Consider the following 19,040-nt stretch of genomic DNA (forward strand, 5'->3'; position numbering starts at 1 on the left):
GCATTTAATCCAATCACCGGAACTATTCAAATGCAATGGATGTAATGATCACATTTAAAATGTGCAATGAGTTGAACATGATAAAAATTCTAACAAGTTTGAGGGATAGAAAGATCTTACCAACCGAACTCGCCGATTTTTTTTTGTGGTTTTAGGTATACCAACCATCCACGGACATGCGCATGAGACAAGTGAGGGGTATACTCTAAAAATCGAAAGATCGGGTATGGAACCTATGGCTAAAGGCTCCCACGATCCAAATATAGCGGATTCGCCCTCGAGGGTACCTACCCGAGAGGGTTAGAGATCGCCAATCAAGATCATGAGCGGGAACGAATACGAGAGTCTCAAGTGCTATCGAACACAAGATCCTTTCGCACCCTTTCCCTATCTAAGGTAACCTATGGGTGATTGCGGTCGGGGTTTGACCGCCGGTGTGTGCAATGTGTCGTGATCGCCAAAATGCACTTTCATGCACAACAATTTATATCAAAACACCGCTTCTATAATCACATCCACAAACATACATTCCTTACTCCAACCTGCAAGAAACAATGTCAACAATCACTCCACCCCTTATTTCTCCCATCTGCAAAAACATCTAACACATTCGTTGGCGTACGTACCTCACCTTCAAGCGCATCTGCATAAAATTAGGTTAGGAAAACCAATCAACTTTTTAATCGGCTCAAGTCCTCTAATGGCTTAGTAACCGGTCCCCGGTGGAGTCGCCGGTCTGTCGCGACCCTCGATCTCGACGGCGGGAGATCGTGGGCTAATGGGTCGCCCTTCCGGCCCGGTTGCGTGTGGACCTTCGGACGCGGGCCTCTCCCAAGGCCCGCTACCCAAGTCGCAACGGAGGATAAAATCGTAGTCGACCTTTCGGTGTGGTCTAGTGACATGTGTTACGTGTGCATGCCAACGGAGTCGCCACCAATCGTTTCGTGGAAGGTACGATTGGAAACCCTATCGAATAGTCGGGAGCTTCTATTCGATTCTGCGAGAACCGGAGAAGTGGGATCGGGGACTTAGTTACGCCAACTATCGGAGATGACGCCCTTTCGGTACCTAAGTTGATTGAATTTTCTAATCTCGAATTTCATGCGGATGAGTGGGGTACGAATCCTAAATCTAGGAGTTCATGCGGATGGGAGTGACTATTCTAGCAATCACAATCAATGAAAGTAAATGCGCAAATCAAGGAAACCATAACGTGCGGATAAATCGCATCAAATCGGCGTGGCATTCCTAGTATAGCCCTATTGGCTTAGAGAAGGGACATTCAAAGCATAGGAAGGGATCGGGAGTGATTTGGAAGCGATTCACCCATGAGAGGCAAAATCGTAATTTTGAGAAATTTTGGGGTACGATTTGCCAAAAAGGGCAAAATCGTCATTTCAGAAAAAATTCAGAGTAAGAAATGTTGAAAATAGGATTGACCACCTAAGCTGACCCATCTCCTAATTTCCAACATTTTTTGGAAGTCCACAGGAATTTTTGGAGACAAATTACCCCTAAAGGGTAAAATTGTCGGTTTTGGAAAGATCGGGAGGAGAAAATCTCAAAAATAGGATTGGCCGGTTGATTGTGACCATTCCTCAATTTTTGAGAATTTTTGGAATTTTCGGGAATTTTTGGGGATTTTTGGGGACAAATTACACCTAAAGGGTAAAATTGTCATTTTTTTGGAAAGATCGGGAAAAGAAAACTCAAAAATAGGATTGGCCAGTTGATTGTGGCCATTCCTCAATTTTTGAGAATTTTTGAAATTTTTGGGAATTTTCTACGAATTTTCCTAATTTTTTTGGATTTTTTTTTTTTAATTTTTCCAATTTTTTTTGGATTTTAAGAATCATTTTTCGATTTTTTTTATTTTTTATTTTTTTTTTTCGGACCGGGTCAACCCAGTCAACGGACCGGTCAACCCGGTCCACCCGGTCCGGAGCCGCGTCCAGACCGGCGTTCACCCCCCAAAACGACGTCGCCCGGACGTCCGCGCGCAAATTTTCGAAAATTCCCGCCTAGAATAATTGACACTCCAGATTGTGACACGTGGCGGACGGACGACGGTCGGATCGACTTCTCTGAATCAACGGCCAAGATTAGAAGGAGGTTAGATCTCAACCGTTCAATCTAATTATTTTTTTAATTTCTGAAAATGATTTTATTTATTATTCGAAAATTCGAATATTCGATCCAACGATCGGAATGGTGACGCGTGGCCAAACCTGGGCCACGCGATCACAAAATATATTTTTTTATTTTTCGAAAAAATGGAATATATCTGAAAAAAATGAATTTTATTTTTCAAAAATTCGGGATCCCGACACGTGGCCTATCTTAGGCCGTCGGATCATTTTTTATTTATAACAGATTGCTGACGTGGGCACCACGTGTGCACCACGTGGCGCCACGTCATCGCCACGTCGGCTTTGACCGAGTCAACTTTCGTTGACTGGTCAAAGTCTTTACCTGAGAAGACGACCGGCGCCGGCGGATCTCGCCGGCGCCTCGCCGGAAATCTCGTTCCGGTGTCGAAATCAACCCTAAACTAAGCGAAATGGGAACCATTAGATTCTCTACACAATCCAAGCTAATATATCTCAGCTTTACATCCCAAAGTCTAGTTCACAGAAGGTCTTCAACTGTTGAACTCCGGCCAAACATGCAGATTCCGGCGAGAGAATATACGTTGATTACCGATCATCCAAACTGAGACTTAAGCACATAATCCACATCAATAATGGTTCGAACACTTACCTGATCATCCTTACTGATTCAGAATCATTCGTTGACGACTTCCGACACGAGACTCCGGTGAGATAGACACGTAGGTTCGGATATGCATTTTTTGGCCAGATCGATTCACGAAAAAGGGAAAACGAAGGATCAGGAAGTGTCGTAGATGCAAACAAAAATGTAAGAAGAGTGACTAAACAAGATTTGCAGACTCAAGGTTTGGATCGGGGTCCTTTAATTCACACCGGCATTCCATCGAACAGGTATCATGCTAATGTTAATGATGAATGTATTCCGATCGTAAACTAGATTATGCAAAACCGAGCCTACATCGGTACTCAACCAACTCAGATTATTCAAGATAATGCATCAATCCAACTCGACATGGATGAAATCGACTAAAACCGTAGATTCACAGTGCTCGCCGGAAAGTTAATAGAAGAAATCGAGCTCACCTTTCACGTCGGAGACGACCTGAGATGCGACGGCAGCGAGCTCCGATCTGAGATGCGATGGCGTGGTCCGGCGTCGTTCAAATCGACGGGGACTGGAACTTCGAAATCCCGAGTTACAGAATATCAATCTCCCCTCTCAAAAGACGATCTCCTCTTTTCTTTCTTCCTCTCTTGTGTTCTCCTTTTTTCCTTTTTTTTTCTCTCTGAATCTCCTCCCCTTTTGTTTTCGAGCACTCTCTTTCCTTTTGTTCCTCTTTCCCGTGCTCCTCTAACTGCCAGGCCTTCCAGAAGCTTCCCGAAGCTTCGTTGCTGAAAACCGTTCGAAAAACGGCCGTCTTCTCTCTAACCTGCGCCTGTGGAGCTTTGGGAGAGACGATGAATAGTGCCGGGTCACCGGGTCGGATCCGCCCGACCCGGCTGACCCGGTTCGTGCAATAAATGGCCAAATTGAGCTAACAATTAACATTTTTTCATAAAATTGATGCCAAAAATTGATTTCCCATCATGGATTACCTCTAAAGATGTGATTTTCGTAAAAAATTCCTTTGGAATTGAGAGAAAACCCCAAATATTGGGTAAGATCCGAAATTGATTTTCACAAAATTGGAGTCCTTAATGAAGGAATTAGCATCAATTGAGCCCGTCATTAGATTCAGGAGGTGGAAAATTATAGGATAAGGATCATGGGGTTCCATGGGTGTCTCTTAGGAAGATTTAATTTCGGATTTGGCATGGTAGGGACTAAAATGAAAGGAATTTTTGTGCAATTAAGTCCCTAGTGCCAAAATTGAGCAAATTAACATGTAATTGGATCAGAATGTGAAATGTAATGCTAGAGAAACATGTCACAACCCTCAAAAGTGAAAAAAGAAAAATAAAATGACCCCAAATGGTATTTTCATGTCTAATTCGAGGGTGCATTTGTGAAGGAACACACAAATCCGAAATGGAATTTTCAAATTTTAAGAGGTCAAAATGAAAAGGAAATTAAAAGAAAAATACTGACTATTTTTCTGTATTTTTGTGACCTCGAATAGTATTTTTCTTGATTTTTGGGGTATTTTCTTATTTTCTGAAAAATATCAAAAAATGCGAAAAATATGAAAAATTATTTTTTGATCAAAAATGGTTCCTTGAGCTTGGCCAAGGCTACCAAAGTTGATTTTACAATTTTCTAATTTTTTGTGAATTTTTTATGAATTTTCAAAAATAAATCGAAAAAAAGATTGATTAAAAATCGGGTGTCAACACCCGTGGGTCTTGAAGAGTTTGGCCGTTGAAGCTCTATGCAGCTAATGCTTATACTTCGTTGATTATATTCAAAAAATTGAAATTGTTTGAAGAAATTAGAATTTGAAAATTCAAATCAGCAATTAATCTTTACTTCAACGGGAGTATTCTGTGTTCTACGATTCTCGCTCCGCCATTCCATCGTCTCCCCTCTCTGTCTCGCTCTCTCTCTCGCTCTGCAAATTCTCTCCTCTCCCTTCGTCTCCCAACTGTATCAAGAACATGGCCGGGAACTTCATCTCCATCAAGATGAAATCTTGAACCCCGACTACATCGGCGGATTACCCGATCCCCTAATTGGTCACATCCTGTCTTTCATGAGCACGATTGATGCCGTCAAGACCAGCGTTTTGTCCAAGCGGTGGCATTCCGCTTGGACCTTCAACCCGTCCATGGATTTCTTTCTACGTCAGGGCAGCAGCCGGCGGTATTCCAATTTTGTGGATTTCGTGGACGGGGTACTCTGCACCGCACCTCGGGTGAGAAAATTCATCCTCCACGCACCTTGGGTCCCGTTGATTGAGTCGGTTCTCGGTAGATGGCTCGAATATTCAGTGCGCCACGGGGTGGAAGAGCTTTCCGTATCGTTTTTCCTCCGGCGTTATAGTATGTATCGTTTACCCGGTTGTTTGTTCCGCTCCAGCACGTTAGTGGATTTGCGATTGTCCGTCCGTAGAGCCGATTTTTCTGCATTGAATTCTGTTGATTTGCCTTCTCTGGAGAGATTGTCCATTCAATTTGGGGAGCTCAAGAACGATGCGCTGGCGAGTCTTCCGAGGGGCTGCCCTGTTCTTCAATTTCTGGAATTGAAAAGCTGTCGAGACTTCTCGTCCGTCGTGGTTCTAACCAGAGGTTTTAGAGAGATCCTTATAGATTCTCACATGTTTGAATGCGATAAACCTCCAATCCCGAGTATTTTGGCTCCCCACGTTCTAAACTTGCGCCTGTTGGGCGGTTCCTCTACGAAGGAGTTCGCAGTGGATGAACTAAAGTCTTTAGTTCAGGCCGAGCTGGATTTCTACATGACTAGTCCTACAATCAATCGGACCGATGGCAATCTAGTCAAGAAGCTTCTCCACAGGCTGTGTCACGTCACCAAATTGGTGATAGGGAGCTGGTGTCTCCAGGTGCGATTTGCATGCGACATATTCGTCCCGTTGTTTGTTGGTTGTTAGTTTCAAAGAGACGTTGTCATCTTATAGAGCTTTAGTAGAATTTTTGCTGGATGTGGCGTTTTTCTTTGTGTAATAGGACTCATACGCATCTTAGCCTGATATGGCCGTTAGAGGTTCAGCAATCCATTGAAATTTTGGTAAGACTAAAATCTGATGTTCCACTAAAAAAAAAAGAGAGAAAAATTTCACGGGAAGCATCTGCTGGTTGTTTGCTCATTTTGTTTAGTCCGTCGGCTTGTGTGAGAGGTCGTTGGAATTGCAAGCATGTCGTATCTTTGTGAGAGGTCACTGGAATTGCTGATAAAGAAGAAAATCAGACATAGTATTTGCTACTCTGCCTGATGTCTACTAGAGCAAATGTACACTGCCTTCGTAATAACTACCAAAAGACCATAGAAAATGGAGCTGGTGTATGGTCAGTCCATATCCTGGTCAGTTGTGCATAATCACAATATGAAAAGATCACAGAAAAAAAAAACCGAAATTGAATGAATGGAAAGTAGTTGTTTCCCATTTAATCTAAATACTGAAGTACAAGCTGTTCACTAGAATGAATATGTAACTATGTTATTTCGACACTTGAAAGCTTTAGCATCAACCAATTTGTCATTGAGGTGGGAACGGAAATAGTTCTCAGAGCATATGCTTGCTGGGTCTTTGTAACTGTAATTGGAAAGAGGAGTATATTATCTTATTCTTAAATGTGGCCTCTTCATGTGATTAGGTTCTATCAATTGCGGAAGACGTGGAAGATGTGCCGTTTTTGTTGCCAAATTGCAAGTCCCTAACTCTGAATGCGCGAATGCATTATCGGGATTTTCCTGGTATAGCGATCCTGCTGGCAATCTCGCCTAATTTGGAGGAGCTATCGATAAATGCTGATTATGTTGACTACACTTGGGCCACGGTATATATCTGCAAAACTCCTTCCATGATTCATTGATTCTCGCATATTTTGTAAATCCAGTAATCAATTAGAAACTTGTCTGTTCTAGATTAAAAAAAAATACGTGGCCCTTTCCTTGTCTTCTTTATCTTAAAATATTGAAAAAGTGGATAATTTTTTGAGACAAATGAGGCGCTTTTTAACTCTGAGTAGCTTTATTATGCCATACGCGTTCAGTAAAACATCATACATTATGCTTTCCATGTCCATGATGAATGGTTGATTAACAAATGTTACCTCTATACATAAATGGGCTTTTACGGATAGCTTTGGGAACAGTTTAAAGACTTTAATTGAGGGGAGAGTTAAGAGGGAAAGTTGATCTCTGTTGTATTTATTTTCAGCTGACATCTTAGCTGGTGAATTAGGTACATGCGATTTATCACCACAGGGTGGTTGATGTCCTGTTGTTGCTGTTTAAAATGTCTAAGCTCATCAAGTTTCATACTAAGAACTTAGTTTTGCTATCCATTTGCAGGTCAAGTGTGATTCAGTGATTGGAAACGGTGATGAAGAGGATTATTGCTGTCAGAAGTTGTGTGTCGGTCTGGCTCAACAGCTAAAGAGGGTTGAGATTGTTGGGTTAGACACCGACTGTCTAGAGCTAAAATGGGTGCTTTACTTGGTGAAGTATTTGCTGGGTGATGCATTCGCATTGGAGAAGTGGGTCCTAAAAGCTAAACGACGGCATGAATCGAGGGAAAAGCTTGTTAATCCTGGCAAATTGCTTGAGTTCTACCAGCAACTCCTATGCCTCCCAAGAGCTTCAACGAATGCTGAACTGATTTTACAAGGCGTTCAGCATGACGAGCAGAAAGGCAAGTAGAAAAAAGGAGGAGTTATTGGAAGCAGCAGCGAGGCAGAATCTGAAGCGTTTGATGTTGGTTCTGCAGTCCTCGTTTTGAAAGGTATTCTTTGTCTTTCAAAGATGCTCAGTGAATAAGACCATAGAAGCCACATGTAAATGATATTGATAGGATTCTTTTTGAAACGTACTCTTTGACTATGAGTCTACAAGTTGCTTGCGCTGTTCTGGTGACATGGTGATTTACATGTTCGACAAAGAAAAAAGTGCTTTAGTAGTGCAATTCGTTATGCTGCTGCAAAATGTCTTACTTCGCTGCAGTGAAGGATTTTCAATTGCTGGCATGAAGATCCAAATCATGGAAACAGACTGCCAGATACTTGATTGATGTCTTGGCAAAACAATGTCATCCTCATTATCAAAACAGCTTGGAAATAAAACGCAGTGAAGTACATTGGTGACCTTACGTTGTTTCCTCTTTTTGCCGCTTCTTACAATGCCTCTCTTTCAACAATGGTTATAGATAGCCTCAGCTTTTTCAGAAGCCATAGACGTTGGAGCAATAAGAAGCATGTGATCTGTCGCAATTCATAGCCATCCCACGACTTTCTTAGGACAATCAAACCATTGAACAAACACATTGGTCCCGTTGTGCAGTTCCGTTAAGCAGTCTGCATCATTAAACTAGACAAAACTCAAAAGGGAATGGAAACTAAGGATTTTACCAAGTGCTTGTAAACCTGTTCAAAAGGAACAATTGCCCATGAAACTCAGATAAGCTTGATCCAAACGAAATCCCAAGCGCGAAAACTCGAAATGAAGCCACGTCGAAGTATTTCTTGACTCCAACTTATGGTGTCAACATACCTGGTTATCCAACACCGTCAAAAGTGGCACAGAAAGAGACAAGCAATTTTATTCCCGACTCGAGATTACCTTTGCCATGCAATTTAGGGGTGTGTTATAAGGGAGTCCATTGAAACTGTAATCTATAGCTTTAGCGTTTCGCGAGTGAATCACCTCGATATAATCCCAAAGATCATGAGGGTCGACAGGTACTCCTCGACGCAACGTCCTTAATTCGGCGTCAATTATCATCTTCTCCAATCCAACTACCTTCTTGAAAAAGAAATTTGGCCAATGCAAGCAACGGTTTTGATTTCACCAAGTCAAATTGAAAACCAACAATTTCAGTCCTTCTGAGATGATTTGCCCCCACAATAAAGCTCTTTTCCTCTGCACCAAAATTGCTTTTCATTAAGGTAGCATAGGTCTTGAAAATCCTAGTAAGACTTTGACCAAAATCACACGTTGACAGGAGCCTTGCCAGAGCTAATTAACAGTTGCAATAACATAGTTGCGACATTCAGTAGGAAAAAAAAAACATAGAACAAACAAGCTTGTCGAATGAATCAAGGATCAGATCCTTATTTTCATGCAGCTACTGAGCATCTCTACTCTTTTACATGCCAACCCATTCATATTGTTAAACGCAAACGTGTGTGAAACATAAATGGGATCGGGAGACTTGATTATATTTCAGCAGCTTCATGGTAGAAGCCCGAATGTAGATGGCGTGAGGATGAATGCCAAAGCATATATGGAACAGTATGCAGATCCGGAAACAACACAATATTCTTGGATTTTACGTTGCATATGGCTAGCCTTTTCAAGAGTGGAGAATTCCGCACAAAGTACCTACAAAACACCGACCCTCTCCAAAACCTCTATGTTATGTCCAACATTCTTCGACACTCTCCCGACACTCTCCCACTCTCCGACACGACCGACAAGTGATCGGTGTTCTAGACACACCAATGATACGTGAGTCCACCATTCCGACATGCCATTGTGATGCGTACGGAGTCAATTTTAAGTATTTTTAATAAATTATGGGTCAAAATATAAATTTATTAAAAATATGCATAATTAAGTCATAGATCCAGCCACCCTAAAATTTAATATATAAAGGCAGCAAAGAAAAAAAAAACTAATTGTGAATCCCTAATAGAAGAAGAAGAAACTTATATATATGAAAATACATATTTAATATGCAATGTGTCCCAACGCAACGAAATTCTGTATTTTTTGAGAAATGACGGTCGACGTGTCGTGTCGTGTCGGTGTCGGTCCTACTTAACCAACTATGCCATTCTTAAAAGGCTGCTTTTACAAACTGTAGCACACACTATGATATCACGCCATCTTGACGATGATGTTCCATCTAGTCTATAGCCTGTGAGGGCAAATCCGCCGATCAAACGCAATAAAAGCATATTCGGAGCCAAAAAATTCGAGCGGCATACCATAAAACCCTTCAATCACGGACTCTCTTAGACATTTTGAATCAATCCGAATGTCACACGTGTTGTGGTATCGGCGATAAAGCGGAAGCGGATCATAACTTTGGAATCAAATCGGGAGCTATAGAAATCGATATAGAAATAAAATGAATTTTGACTTATTTCTTAATAATATTTTTTTGTCTTTTTCTTTTTTAAGGTTTGGATCGGCCAGAAGGAGATTAAAAAAATTATTAAAAATAACTAAAAATTTGAAATATATCAAAATAAAAAATTGCTACGTCAGTTCCGATCCGTTAAATATATTGAATTGATACAAATATAAAATAATTAGAAAAGAATTGATAAAAAAAAAATTTAATATTGAATTGATACCATTACAATACGGTCGCGATTGTTTTGATAATTTTACCTGCCATATTTCACGATCGCATCAACACCTTGCCCGACGCGGTGGTCCACCACATCTTCTCCTTCCTCGTCGTCCGATCCTACGTCTTGTCGAGGCGGTGGTGGATCGCCACCCCAGACCTTCGCCGTCTCCTTTCCCTAGAAGGGCCCCCCGTTCGTGGACAGCCTCTTGAGTAGCTTAGGTTGGAGGAATGCCGCGGTTTGAAGCAAAACGTTAAGCCTTGTACGAGAGGTTTGAGGGAAATTGTGGTCGATTGCTGCTTTTGGTATGCACTTGATGAGGGTTTCCCATGGGAGATTTTGAGTCCTCTTTTGCTGTCGCTGCGTCTGAGAGGGTCTTTTGGTATGATGAGGCAGCTGGTAATTAAAGCCTCTTCCTTGGTTGAGGCTGAGTTGAGCTTTTTTATGAGACGTGAGGATTTCTGAAGCCGAATTGATTGTTCTGTTCCATATTCTTTTGAGTCTTACCAGGATACTGCAGCCTGGTTGAGGGACTGCTTCAGAAGCTGCAGAACGCGACTAGCTTTTGATTGGTAATTGGTGCCTTCGGGTTAGCAAATGTTTCTTTCGGCCAACTTGGGTTCATATTTATGGATAGTTCATGGTCCCTCTTCCTGGAGTTGAGGAAGTTCATACTAAATTTTATCACACTGGAATCTGGTTCCCATCGTTTGCTACTCTGCCTTATGTCTAGTGGTGCAAATGTACATCGTGCCTTCAGAATAACTACCAAAAGACCAAAGAAAAAGCAGCTGGTGTTGGGTCAGTCTGTATCCCGCTCAGTAGTGCATAATTGTGATTCCAAAAGGTAATTGTAAATTCTTAATTAAAATAGAATGAATATGTAAACTCTGTTACTTCAACACTCGAAAGCTTTGGCATCACTCAATTTACCATTGTGGTGGGAAACAAGATAGTTCTCAAGCATAAACTTACTGGGTTTTTGTAACTGTACTTGTAAAGAAGAGTAAATAATCTTATTCTTATACGTTGCCTCTTCAATATGCTTGGGTTCTCTCACTTGCGGCAGAGGTTGAAGGTGGTGCCATTTTCTTTGCCCAATTGCAAGTGTCTGACTCTGCATGCACGAGTGGAGAAATGGGATTTTCCTGGTATAGCAAAGCTGCTAGCAAGCTCTCCTAATTTGGAGGAGCTATCAATAAATTTTGATTCATCTGACTACACCCGGGCCATGGTACGCATCTGCCAAAACTCATCCCATGATTCATTCATTTTAGTACTTTTTGTTGACCCAAAAATCCATTGGAACATAAAAAATCCAAAGCTACCTGTCTATTCTAGAGTTAAAAATTACATGGGCTTTCCTTTGTCTTGTTTGTCTTCGGAATTTGCAGAAGTGGACAATCTCTTGAGACAAACGAGGCACTTCTTTAACTCTCAGTAGCCTTATCATGCCATGTGAGTTCAGGGAAACATCATAGCTTATGACCAACACGGCTTATGCACAATATGCATTTCTTCATCAATGTCAAATAAGTTTGAAGAGAAACCAGCCGTAAGCTTACAAAATCCCTAGTTTACATGAGATGTTATATTTATATGGTGTGATCATATTGTAATTTGTAAAAACCATGGAAACAAAATTCATGTATGATTTGTTATTGGAGAACTTACTGAACTAAATATAAGCAGGTCATGATAGTTCAGGTTTTTAATCAAGTTGGCACTATTGTATAGTTAGATAGACTACATGCATGATTTTGTGTTTTGCGGTTTGAACTTTGGACCCAGAGCAATATTTGTCTATCAATTGTGGCAACTGTTTAGTAGGTAGCCAAAATTTTGATGTGACATGATTACCACTTAGGGTCACCCTTAGTTGTCACTTGGAAAATGAGTCATGAATCTAAAAATTAAGTCTGCGGATCGTGGATCGTGATTGTGAATTTCATCCAATGAAATCATACCATGTGATATAATAGATTGGTATTGCATAACAGATGTAAATTAATTGCACAATATCAAGTGAATCGCTAATAACCTTTTTCATAACTGCATTCCGTTCATTCAATTTCCTTCCCCAGTCATAATGCAATCTAGGGGAAGCCATTTCATATTTGTTTCATGGACTTGATTGTGTCTAATAGCATTGATGAAAAATAAAACAGCTTCACCGCAATGGATTTCCCATGTTGTAACAATTTGATGGAGAATTCAGTTTCCCACGAGTTGTTGATTATTGTATAGGATGAAGTTTTGAACTTTCCTCGTACTGAATGTAGTTAACATGAACATAATTGGAAATGTCACATCTTGCATTAGTTACACTGGATGCAATGAGGTGCAACCAATGCGTTTTCATACAGGCGGCAAATTTTGTAATCATTGCATCCTCAGCTTCTCTCCATTGACCATTCTGTATTCTGCCCCTACTATTTCAGCCAGAAAAGTGGCCACTTAAGAGAGGGACTGCAGTGGAGCCATTGCCAAACCTGAACAACTCGATGAGGATAAGGGTGAAGCAGAGAAGCAGCTGTCATTTCTAGCTGATTCATCTTCTTCAGGAAGAATGGCATTTTACTCATTGGATTTCACCACTCCGTTTGCTTTTCTGATGTGCGAAACTATTTAAAATTTTATCTTATTTCTAATTTTATTTGCATATTGTGGTGTAGTCTGCCTTTCAACTTGCCAAAGACTTGATAAGTAGTTTTACCAAAAGTGTGAATGAATTTACTGTCTTTCAAACCTGCATGCTTCGTCATCAATAACTAACACTATTATATGGGCAGGAGGATGCTACAGACAATTAGGATAGATCTGACAAATCTAAGTACTTGGGAGGTGTGGGAGAGCATCAGTGAGGGCTTGACATTTTTCTCTTATTGTTTTTAGCTACATATTAACTTGGTTATGCATTCGCTTTCTGACTTTCGTTCTCTCGTGAATTATTTGTCTGAAATGAATCTATAGGGCTAGCTTTTCCTTTTGATTACCTGGGTGATTGATCTATTTTTACACTAATTTGTGATTAAATATATGTTGGCGTGTGAAAACACTGGGAGGACTAGAATCATTAGCTAGGTGGGCGCAAACAACATGACATATTATCGAGTGTTAAGTGAAATTGAAAAGGATGAGAATTGGACTGTATCATCAAAAGTTGAAACATTCAGATATTTAACCAAGGAAGTTGGCTCACCAATAAAGAAAGTTAAATTTTTTTTAAAGCAGTCTTTTGTTTTTTTTTTAATTGAATTCCATAAATTTTATCTTCAGTGGGGGCAAACTTGTCGGTAATTTCTGAATGTATGTCCAATCTGCAGAATCCGGTTTGCTTCTTCACTATGCTCTGAAATAGTCATTACTGTCATGTATCCCGTGCTATCGTAACAGTTGGAGTTTGCTAATTGCGGGAGCATGCCCATTCCAATCCAACTAATTTGGAGACTATTTTTTCTCCCATTTTGGAGCCTGGTGAACCACCTAGCATAGAAAGTGTCTCCATTGGTACTGTTTGGACTCGTATCCATTAAAGATGTTCCTGCTGCTAGATAGTCCCTTTTGCGCTCTCTCGTCTTGTCATCTGTTTACATCCTTTTGTTACTTTGCTGCAACCGCAATAAGGGAGAGATCCAATTCTTGTTGGAGAGATCATATAACTGTTGTTTATCTAAATTATGCTACTAATGTCCTGTTTTTCCCCTACCTTTCTTTCAAGCACCAATTTTTCTTGTTGGATACGGCATTGGGGTAAGCATCCTTTGCTGCCAAGGATGCCATAATTTACCCGATAGTGTATTTGATCCCCCACGGGGTGTTTCTTTTCATTAATGCATCTGTACACCACGAATCTTACCCCATGTCTCAATCCTTAGAATTTTTACTTAAATGGAAGCATGTTTCGTTATCCTTTACTTGTCGGATCATGCGGTCAATTCAATACTTTTCGTGTACGAACATTACTTGTTTAACGAGGAACTACTTATTCCGCTTGTTGAGTTGAGGCTATTTTATTTTCCTGGTGCGCATGCCTTCATGGAGTTATTAGTTTGTTTTTGAGGAGTTTAATTCTAATGCCTTGGTAGATTTGGTAGGGAGCACTTGTGATTTTGTTGAAGCATTGTCGGAGGCGGATGAAAGCTTTGAAAACAAGGGGACATGTGACTACCAAAGTTGCAGTATATCAGATTTCTATTTCTCTGACATGTTTATAGCGTGTTGACGTCCTAATGATGTTACAACGGATGATGAGGATGCCACCGATTTAACGCTTGGGTACTAGGGTGATGAGTCAAGTACGTTGTTTGATGTTTCCGACAAATACATGATGGTACAACTTCTAGGGAGTACACTTATTACTAGTGCAATGGAAGATACCAAGTGACATGAAGAAGGAACGGTTGATCTAGATGGATCCAGCTTCTATATGTCAATTGATCGGATGAGATGCTACAACTCTAAATCAGTATGCCATTCTGATTTGGACGAAGCGTAGTGCTTCCATCCGCAATTGTTCATCAGAACATTACCTGACTTTTCCGATGAAATGTCGAGTTTCAGCCCACATCATCGAACAAGGAAATTCAGAAAAGGAGGTCTGTGACATTGGTGCTTGATCTTGATGGTAAGAAGCTTATTTTATGGTTTGACTCTCTCTCTCTCTCTCTCTCTCTCTCTCTCTCTCTCTCTCTCTCTCTCTGTGGTTGCAATAAATAACGATTATAATTATCTGTGCGTATGATAGGTAGACCGACTGAAAGATCGGTCGAGTACAATTTCATAGCCTAGGGAGAAACTTTTGATCGTGCATGCTCTCCTCTCCTCTTTATTTCTTATCCCTTAAAAGGTAAAGTTTGTTGTTCCAATTTCTCCTTTGTAAAGAAAAGCATCAGATTCCAAAGTCAATGTCTTGTGGAGGTACTAGGACACCCGCTAAGGTTCTGACACTTTTAATGTCAATTTCTGAACCGACTAGCTAGTTAAATGCTACTTCTAAAAGAATGCAGTATTTATCCGGGACAGCCTTGCCTCTACTAATCATCACCTTTCCTAGTCATGTATCAATATTTCTTTTTAGTTTCATCGTCTTATGAAAGCCCTTGATGGAGTCTTATATATGATCTTTCCCATCGGGAGAAATGCTTATTGTAAATATGCTTATGTTAGCTGTCTATTCTAGAAGAAGAGAGCCGGACATGTTATACAATTTTGAGTGATAAGCACAATTTTGCTTGAAACTTGGGCATTCTTGCAAGTTGAGCACAATTTTTAGGTGTAATAAAAGGATCATAGAAGTTTAATAGGTAAACATGAGCTTGTAGGTGTCTTGTTGTTTATTGTTGCGAATGTACCTGTTTTATGTGTGGTAAGAGAAGTTTCTGAACTCTAACGACCGGCATCTGTGAATGTGAATAATGCCTGTTCTTTAGTGAAAGATTTTGGATTTTTCCCCTTGAACATAAACAGATAAACCTTCTTTTCTCAGACACTTAAGGATGCTTGCCCCTACTTCACTTTCGGTTTCCATTGTACTCTGGGAAAGAAGTTCAAGAATACAAAGTGTTGTCCTATATGCTCTTTATATTCATATGGTCTCCCTTCACCTATCAGCTTAAGCTTTTGGGTTGGACTTTCTCACACAAAGTATAAGTTATCCTCTAAATTATTCACATTCAGACGAGCACTAAAGATCCCATTCAGATAAGGGGTTATGTCGGCTAATGTATAAGAGTTCCACGATTTTATCCTGTCTTTTTTGAGCAGTCACGTCTATTGCCACTAATGATTACTGACATCAATATCCGATTACAAAGGAGGTACGAGTGTAGCCATATCCTCCGAGAGAGAGAGAGAGAGAGTAGTCACTAGCGAGTGTCTGGCAGCTCACAGTGCTTGCAAGGGAACATTACAGCGGCATGCCACAATCAGTGTGTGGCAGGACCCTGATAAATGTCTGGCCAAGGTTGGCGATGATTGTCAAGGTTGCACACCGTCACCTACACTTGCCCATGTGAACATGGGCACCTACAACCCTCCTCTCCACGTGGCAACTACAACCCTCCTCTCTACGTCTCCCTCTGTATGTGTCTCATGTGCGTGTGCGTGTGCGTGTGGAAGTGCATTCACATAAATGACAATTTTCTAAAAAGTCAGCCATTTGACAGTGTTCAGTGTGAGTAACAGCCAGCGAGAAAAGGACTTTTGTCAAGTGAGGTAGATGACCTGATTGCACCCAAAAAAGAAAAGGACAGCTAGAAGATGAAAGCGCACCTAGTAGACAAGTTTGCTGACTAGGTCTCAACCCTTTTTTAGCAAATTTTGGGTCTGTTTGATAGAATTAGCCAAAAAAACAAGAAGGTCTGTAGAATTGACAGAAATACTCGTGGTTGGGTTCTTGTGTGTAATTTACATGCATAAAAGCTGGTGTTTTCCAATAATTCTATGTCCTTCATACTTGGCCATGGATATTATCTCTGTCTCTGTCTGTTCCATTTTTAATATATCGAGAAGATGCTTTGAAGTGCATCTGCCGGTGAAATTGATTGCCTTAATTAGATTCTTTTATTTACTTAGCCCTTGAGACAGATACATGGAGAATATCTGATTATGAAGTGCCATTGCACTCGGTTGCAGTTGTTGCAGAGACACTTGTCCAGTCGACATGGGAGCATTGTGATGATGCGGATTTTGCCTTCACTGTCTTTTTCAATATGAAAGAGCACACTGTGTATGTCAAAAAAGGAGGCCTTATCTGCAAACCTTCTTGGAGAGAGAATTGTGGACATGTTCAATGTCATAATCTTTGCAGCCAGCCCAAGCATCTATGCAGAGCAACTGCTTGACATACTGGATCCATACCAGAAGTTAATATCACGTCGAGTTTATCGTGAATCATGCACTTTTTGTGATGGGACTTACACGAAAGATTTGACCATCTTAGGTTTTGACTTGGCTAAAGTTGCTATTATTGATTATTTTCCACAGGTACTCTCCTGTCCACTTCCTATTCGGTTACTTGTTTGCCTCTTGCTGACTTCCACTTTCATTTTCCTTGTCGTGCTTACCTTGAGTGCTCATCTTTTTTGTGGTGTGAGTTGTGCTTTACCATGTACTTTCAAGTGGATTACCTTCTGCACTCTCTAGTTTAAAAGCTTCTGGTTTTCACCCTGAAAATTGAAGTTCGACCGCAATACAAATAAAGTGGTTCTATGGGTCATATCTGTCTGAATATTTGAACTATAAGAAGTTAAGAAACTCGGTTATGATTTGTCGTCCAGATCAATTGAAAAGGTGTCGATTCAGGAATCCAATTTGTTATTTGCTGAGGGTGTGCACAAGTGGTTTAAATCTAGAGAAGAGGGTGGAAAGTGTAAATTCAAATTGTTTTGTGCAAGTGCTTGCAAATGATACATGCTATATTTGCAAGGAAGTGTTGTGAAGAATCATTGAATATCTTTTTCCTTACATAGAATTCTTACTTTTGGGGGTTGCTCCACTTTGATTATTTCAGGTATTCCGGTTGCAAGTGAATAATGGAATTCCTATTAGGAGTTGGTTTGATGATGCATCAGATTGTGCATTAGTATCACTCCTTCCCTTTTTAGAGACTCTGGTTGGGGCTGATGATGTACGTCCTATAATTGCTAGAAGATTCGGTAACAAGGAATAAGAACCCTCGTCATCTACATTTTTTAAATAGCAGTCCCGTTTCCTATTGTTTGCCCTCTTACTGTTGTTTTCTTTTATTTGGTGTTTAGATAATTGTTATAGGTCAAAGCATAGATTGTTGTATTCCCGAGTCTCCTTCAATTGCTTCTAAGTTTTTCCATATTTTCCTTCCTATTGACAGTTCCACGGAGTGTATTGGTTAATTTTGTAAATAGATGGTTCCAGAAAGAGCTTAGGGATTTCTGCTGTGGTTTAAAAATGAGCTATAGCATTCTTCATAGGGGTGTGTAAGCAAACCTCATATTATCGATTTCAGCATTTCTTTTTCTGGCTTCGTATGTCTGGCTAGGAAGCTAATTTTTCTTGATCTCTTGAGACCTTTTTTCCCTGCATAAAGGAATTGAAATTATCCCTGATAAATTCTTCCTGTTTGTAGTACCCTTTTTTAACCTCTTCAGTAATTGGTATAACAGTCTGATTGACAGAAACATCGGCTCAAGATAGTATTTGGGGGGATTAAGCAGAAAAGAATATATATATTCCCATGAGCATAAATAACTAAGAAACTAGATCACAGAACTTCTTCCCTAAAACTGGATTTAGATGCATAAATGTGTTAACTGCTAACATATTACCTCGACAATATCGTTATTGGTTATGGGGATCTAAACTTAGTTTACGCTAGTTTATAGCTCCATAAAATATTGTTTTGTAATTTGCGACAGTTAGGAGATATTGGACATGCACTAAAAGTGAGATCTTGCTACTTGTAGCAGACTTTATTTCATCGAAATGGTGCTGTCTAGCCTTCTCGAAAGAGGATATGAAGTTCCTTTTGTAATGATCCAAATATGGGAACAAAATGTAAGTGCAGGAACTTAATAGAAATTTAGTTACGAGTAGTTATTGAAATGCTGGACCTTGTCATGATGGATAAAGAGAGTGTTACTGAGCTGTAACATTCTTCATTTAATATGAAGATAAAGTAGTGAATTTTCGGAATTTTTTGTTCTTAGATCTGATCTTCTGTCACACTATGACCTGCAGATCTCTCTCTCATTCTACGTGGTTGAAGAATTTCAAGACTCGATTTATCTGGTTGAAAACACATTCCTGTGTATTCATTTGGCGCAATTCTTAGTGTACTTTTAAAGGGCATCTATTTATAACTTTGTGGAGAAATTGATTTCGCTTGTTTCCTCACTTTCTTTGGTATGTGACTAGCACCGCATCTGGTTCTGTTTTCTTTTGGAGCAGCAAGAACAGTCATCATATATGCCAGAG

General features: G+C 40.2%; 1 protein-coding gene and 1 pseudogene across 1 annotated transcript; both read left to right on the forward strand.

Moving 5' to 3' along the window:
- The first annotated feature begins 4,876 nt into the window (after window positions 1-4,876).
- LOC115732807 (putative F-box/LRR-repeat protein At5g54820) lies at window positions 4,877-7,431 on the forward strand. The gene is made up of 3 exons (XM_048275473.1): window positions 4,877-5,611; window positions 6,384-6,566; window positions 7,084-7,431. Exons 1-3 carry the CDS (start codon window positions 4,877-4,879, stop codon window positions 7,429-7,431), a joined length of 1,266 nt encoding a protein of 421 aa, XP_048131430.1.
- Window positions 7,432-10,714: 3,283 nt separating this feature from the next.
- On the forward strand, window positions 10,715-17,886 carry LOC125314017 (annotated as a pseudogene).
- The last annotated feature ends 1,154 nt before the right edge of the window (window positions 17,887-19,040 follow it).

Source organism: Rhodamnia argentea, chromosome 3 (assembly GCF_020921035.1).
Source record: "Rhodamnia argentea isolate NSW1041297 chromosome 3, ASM2092103v1, whole genome shotgun sequence".
Lineage (NCBI taxonomy): Eukaryota > Viridiplantae > Streptophyta > Magnoliopsida > Myrtales > Myrtaceae > Rhodamnia > Rhodamnia argentea.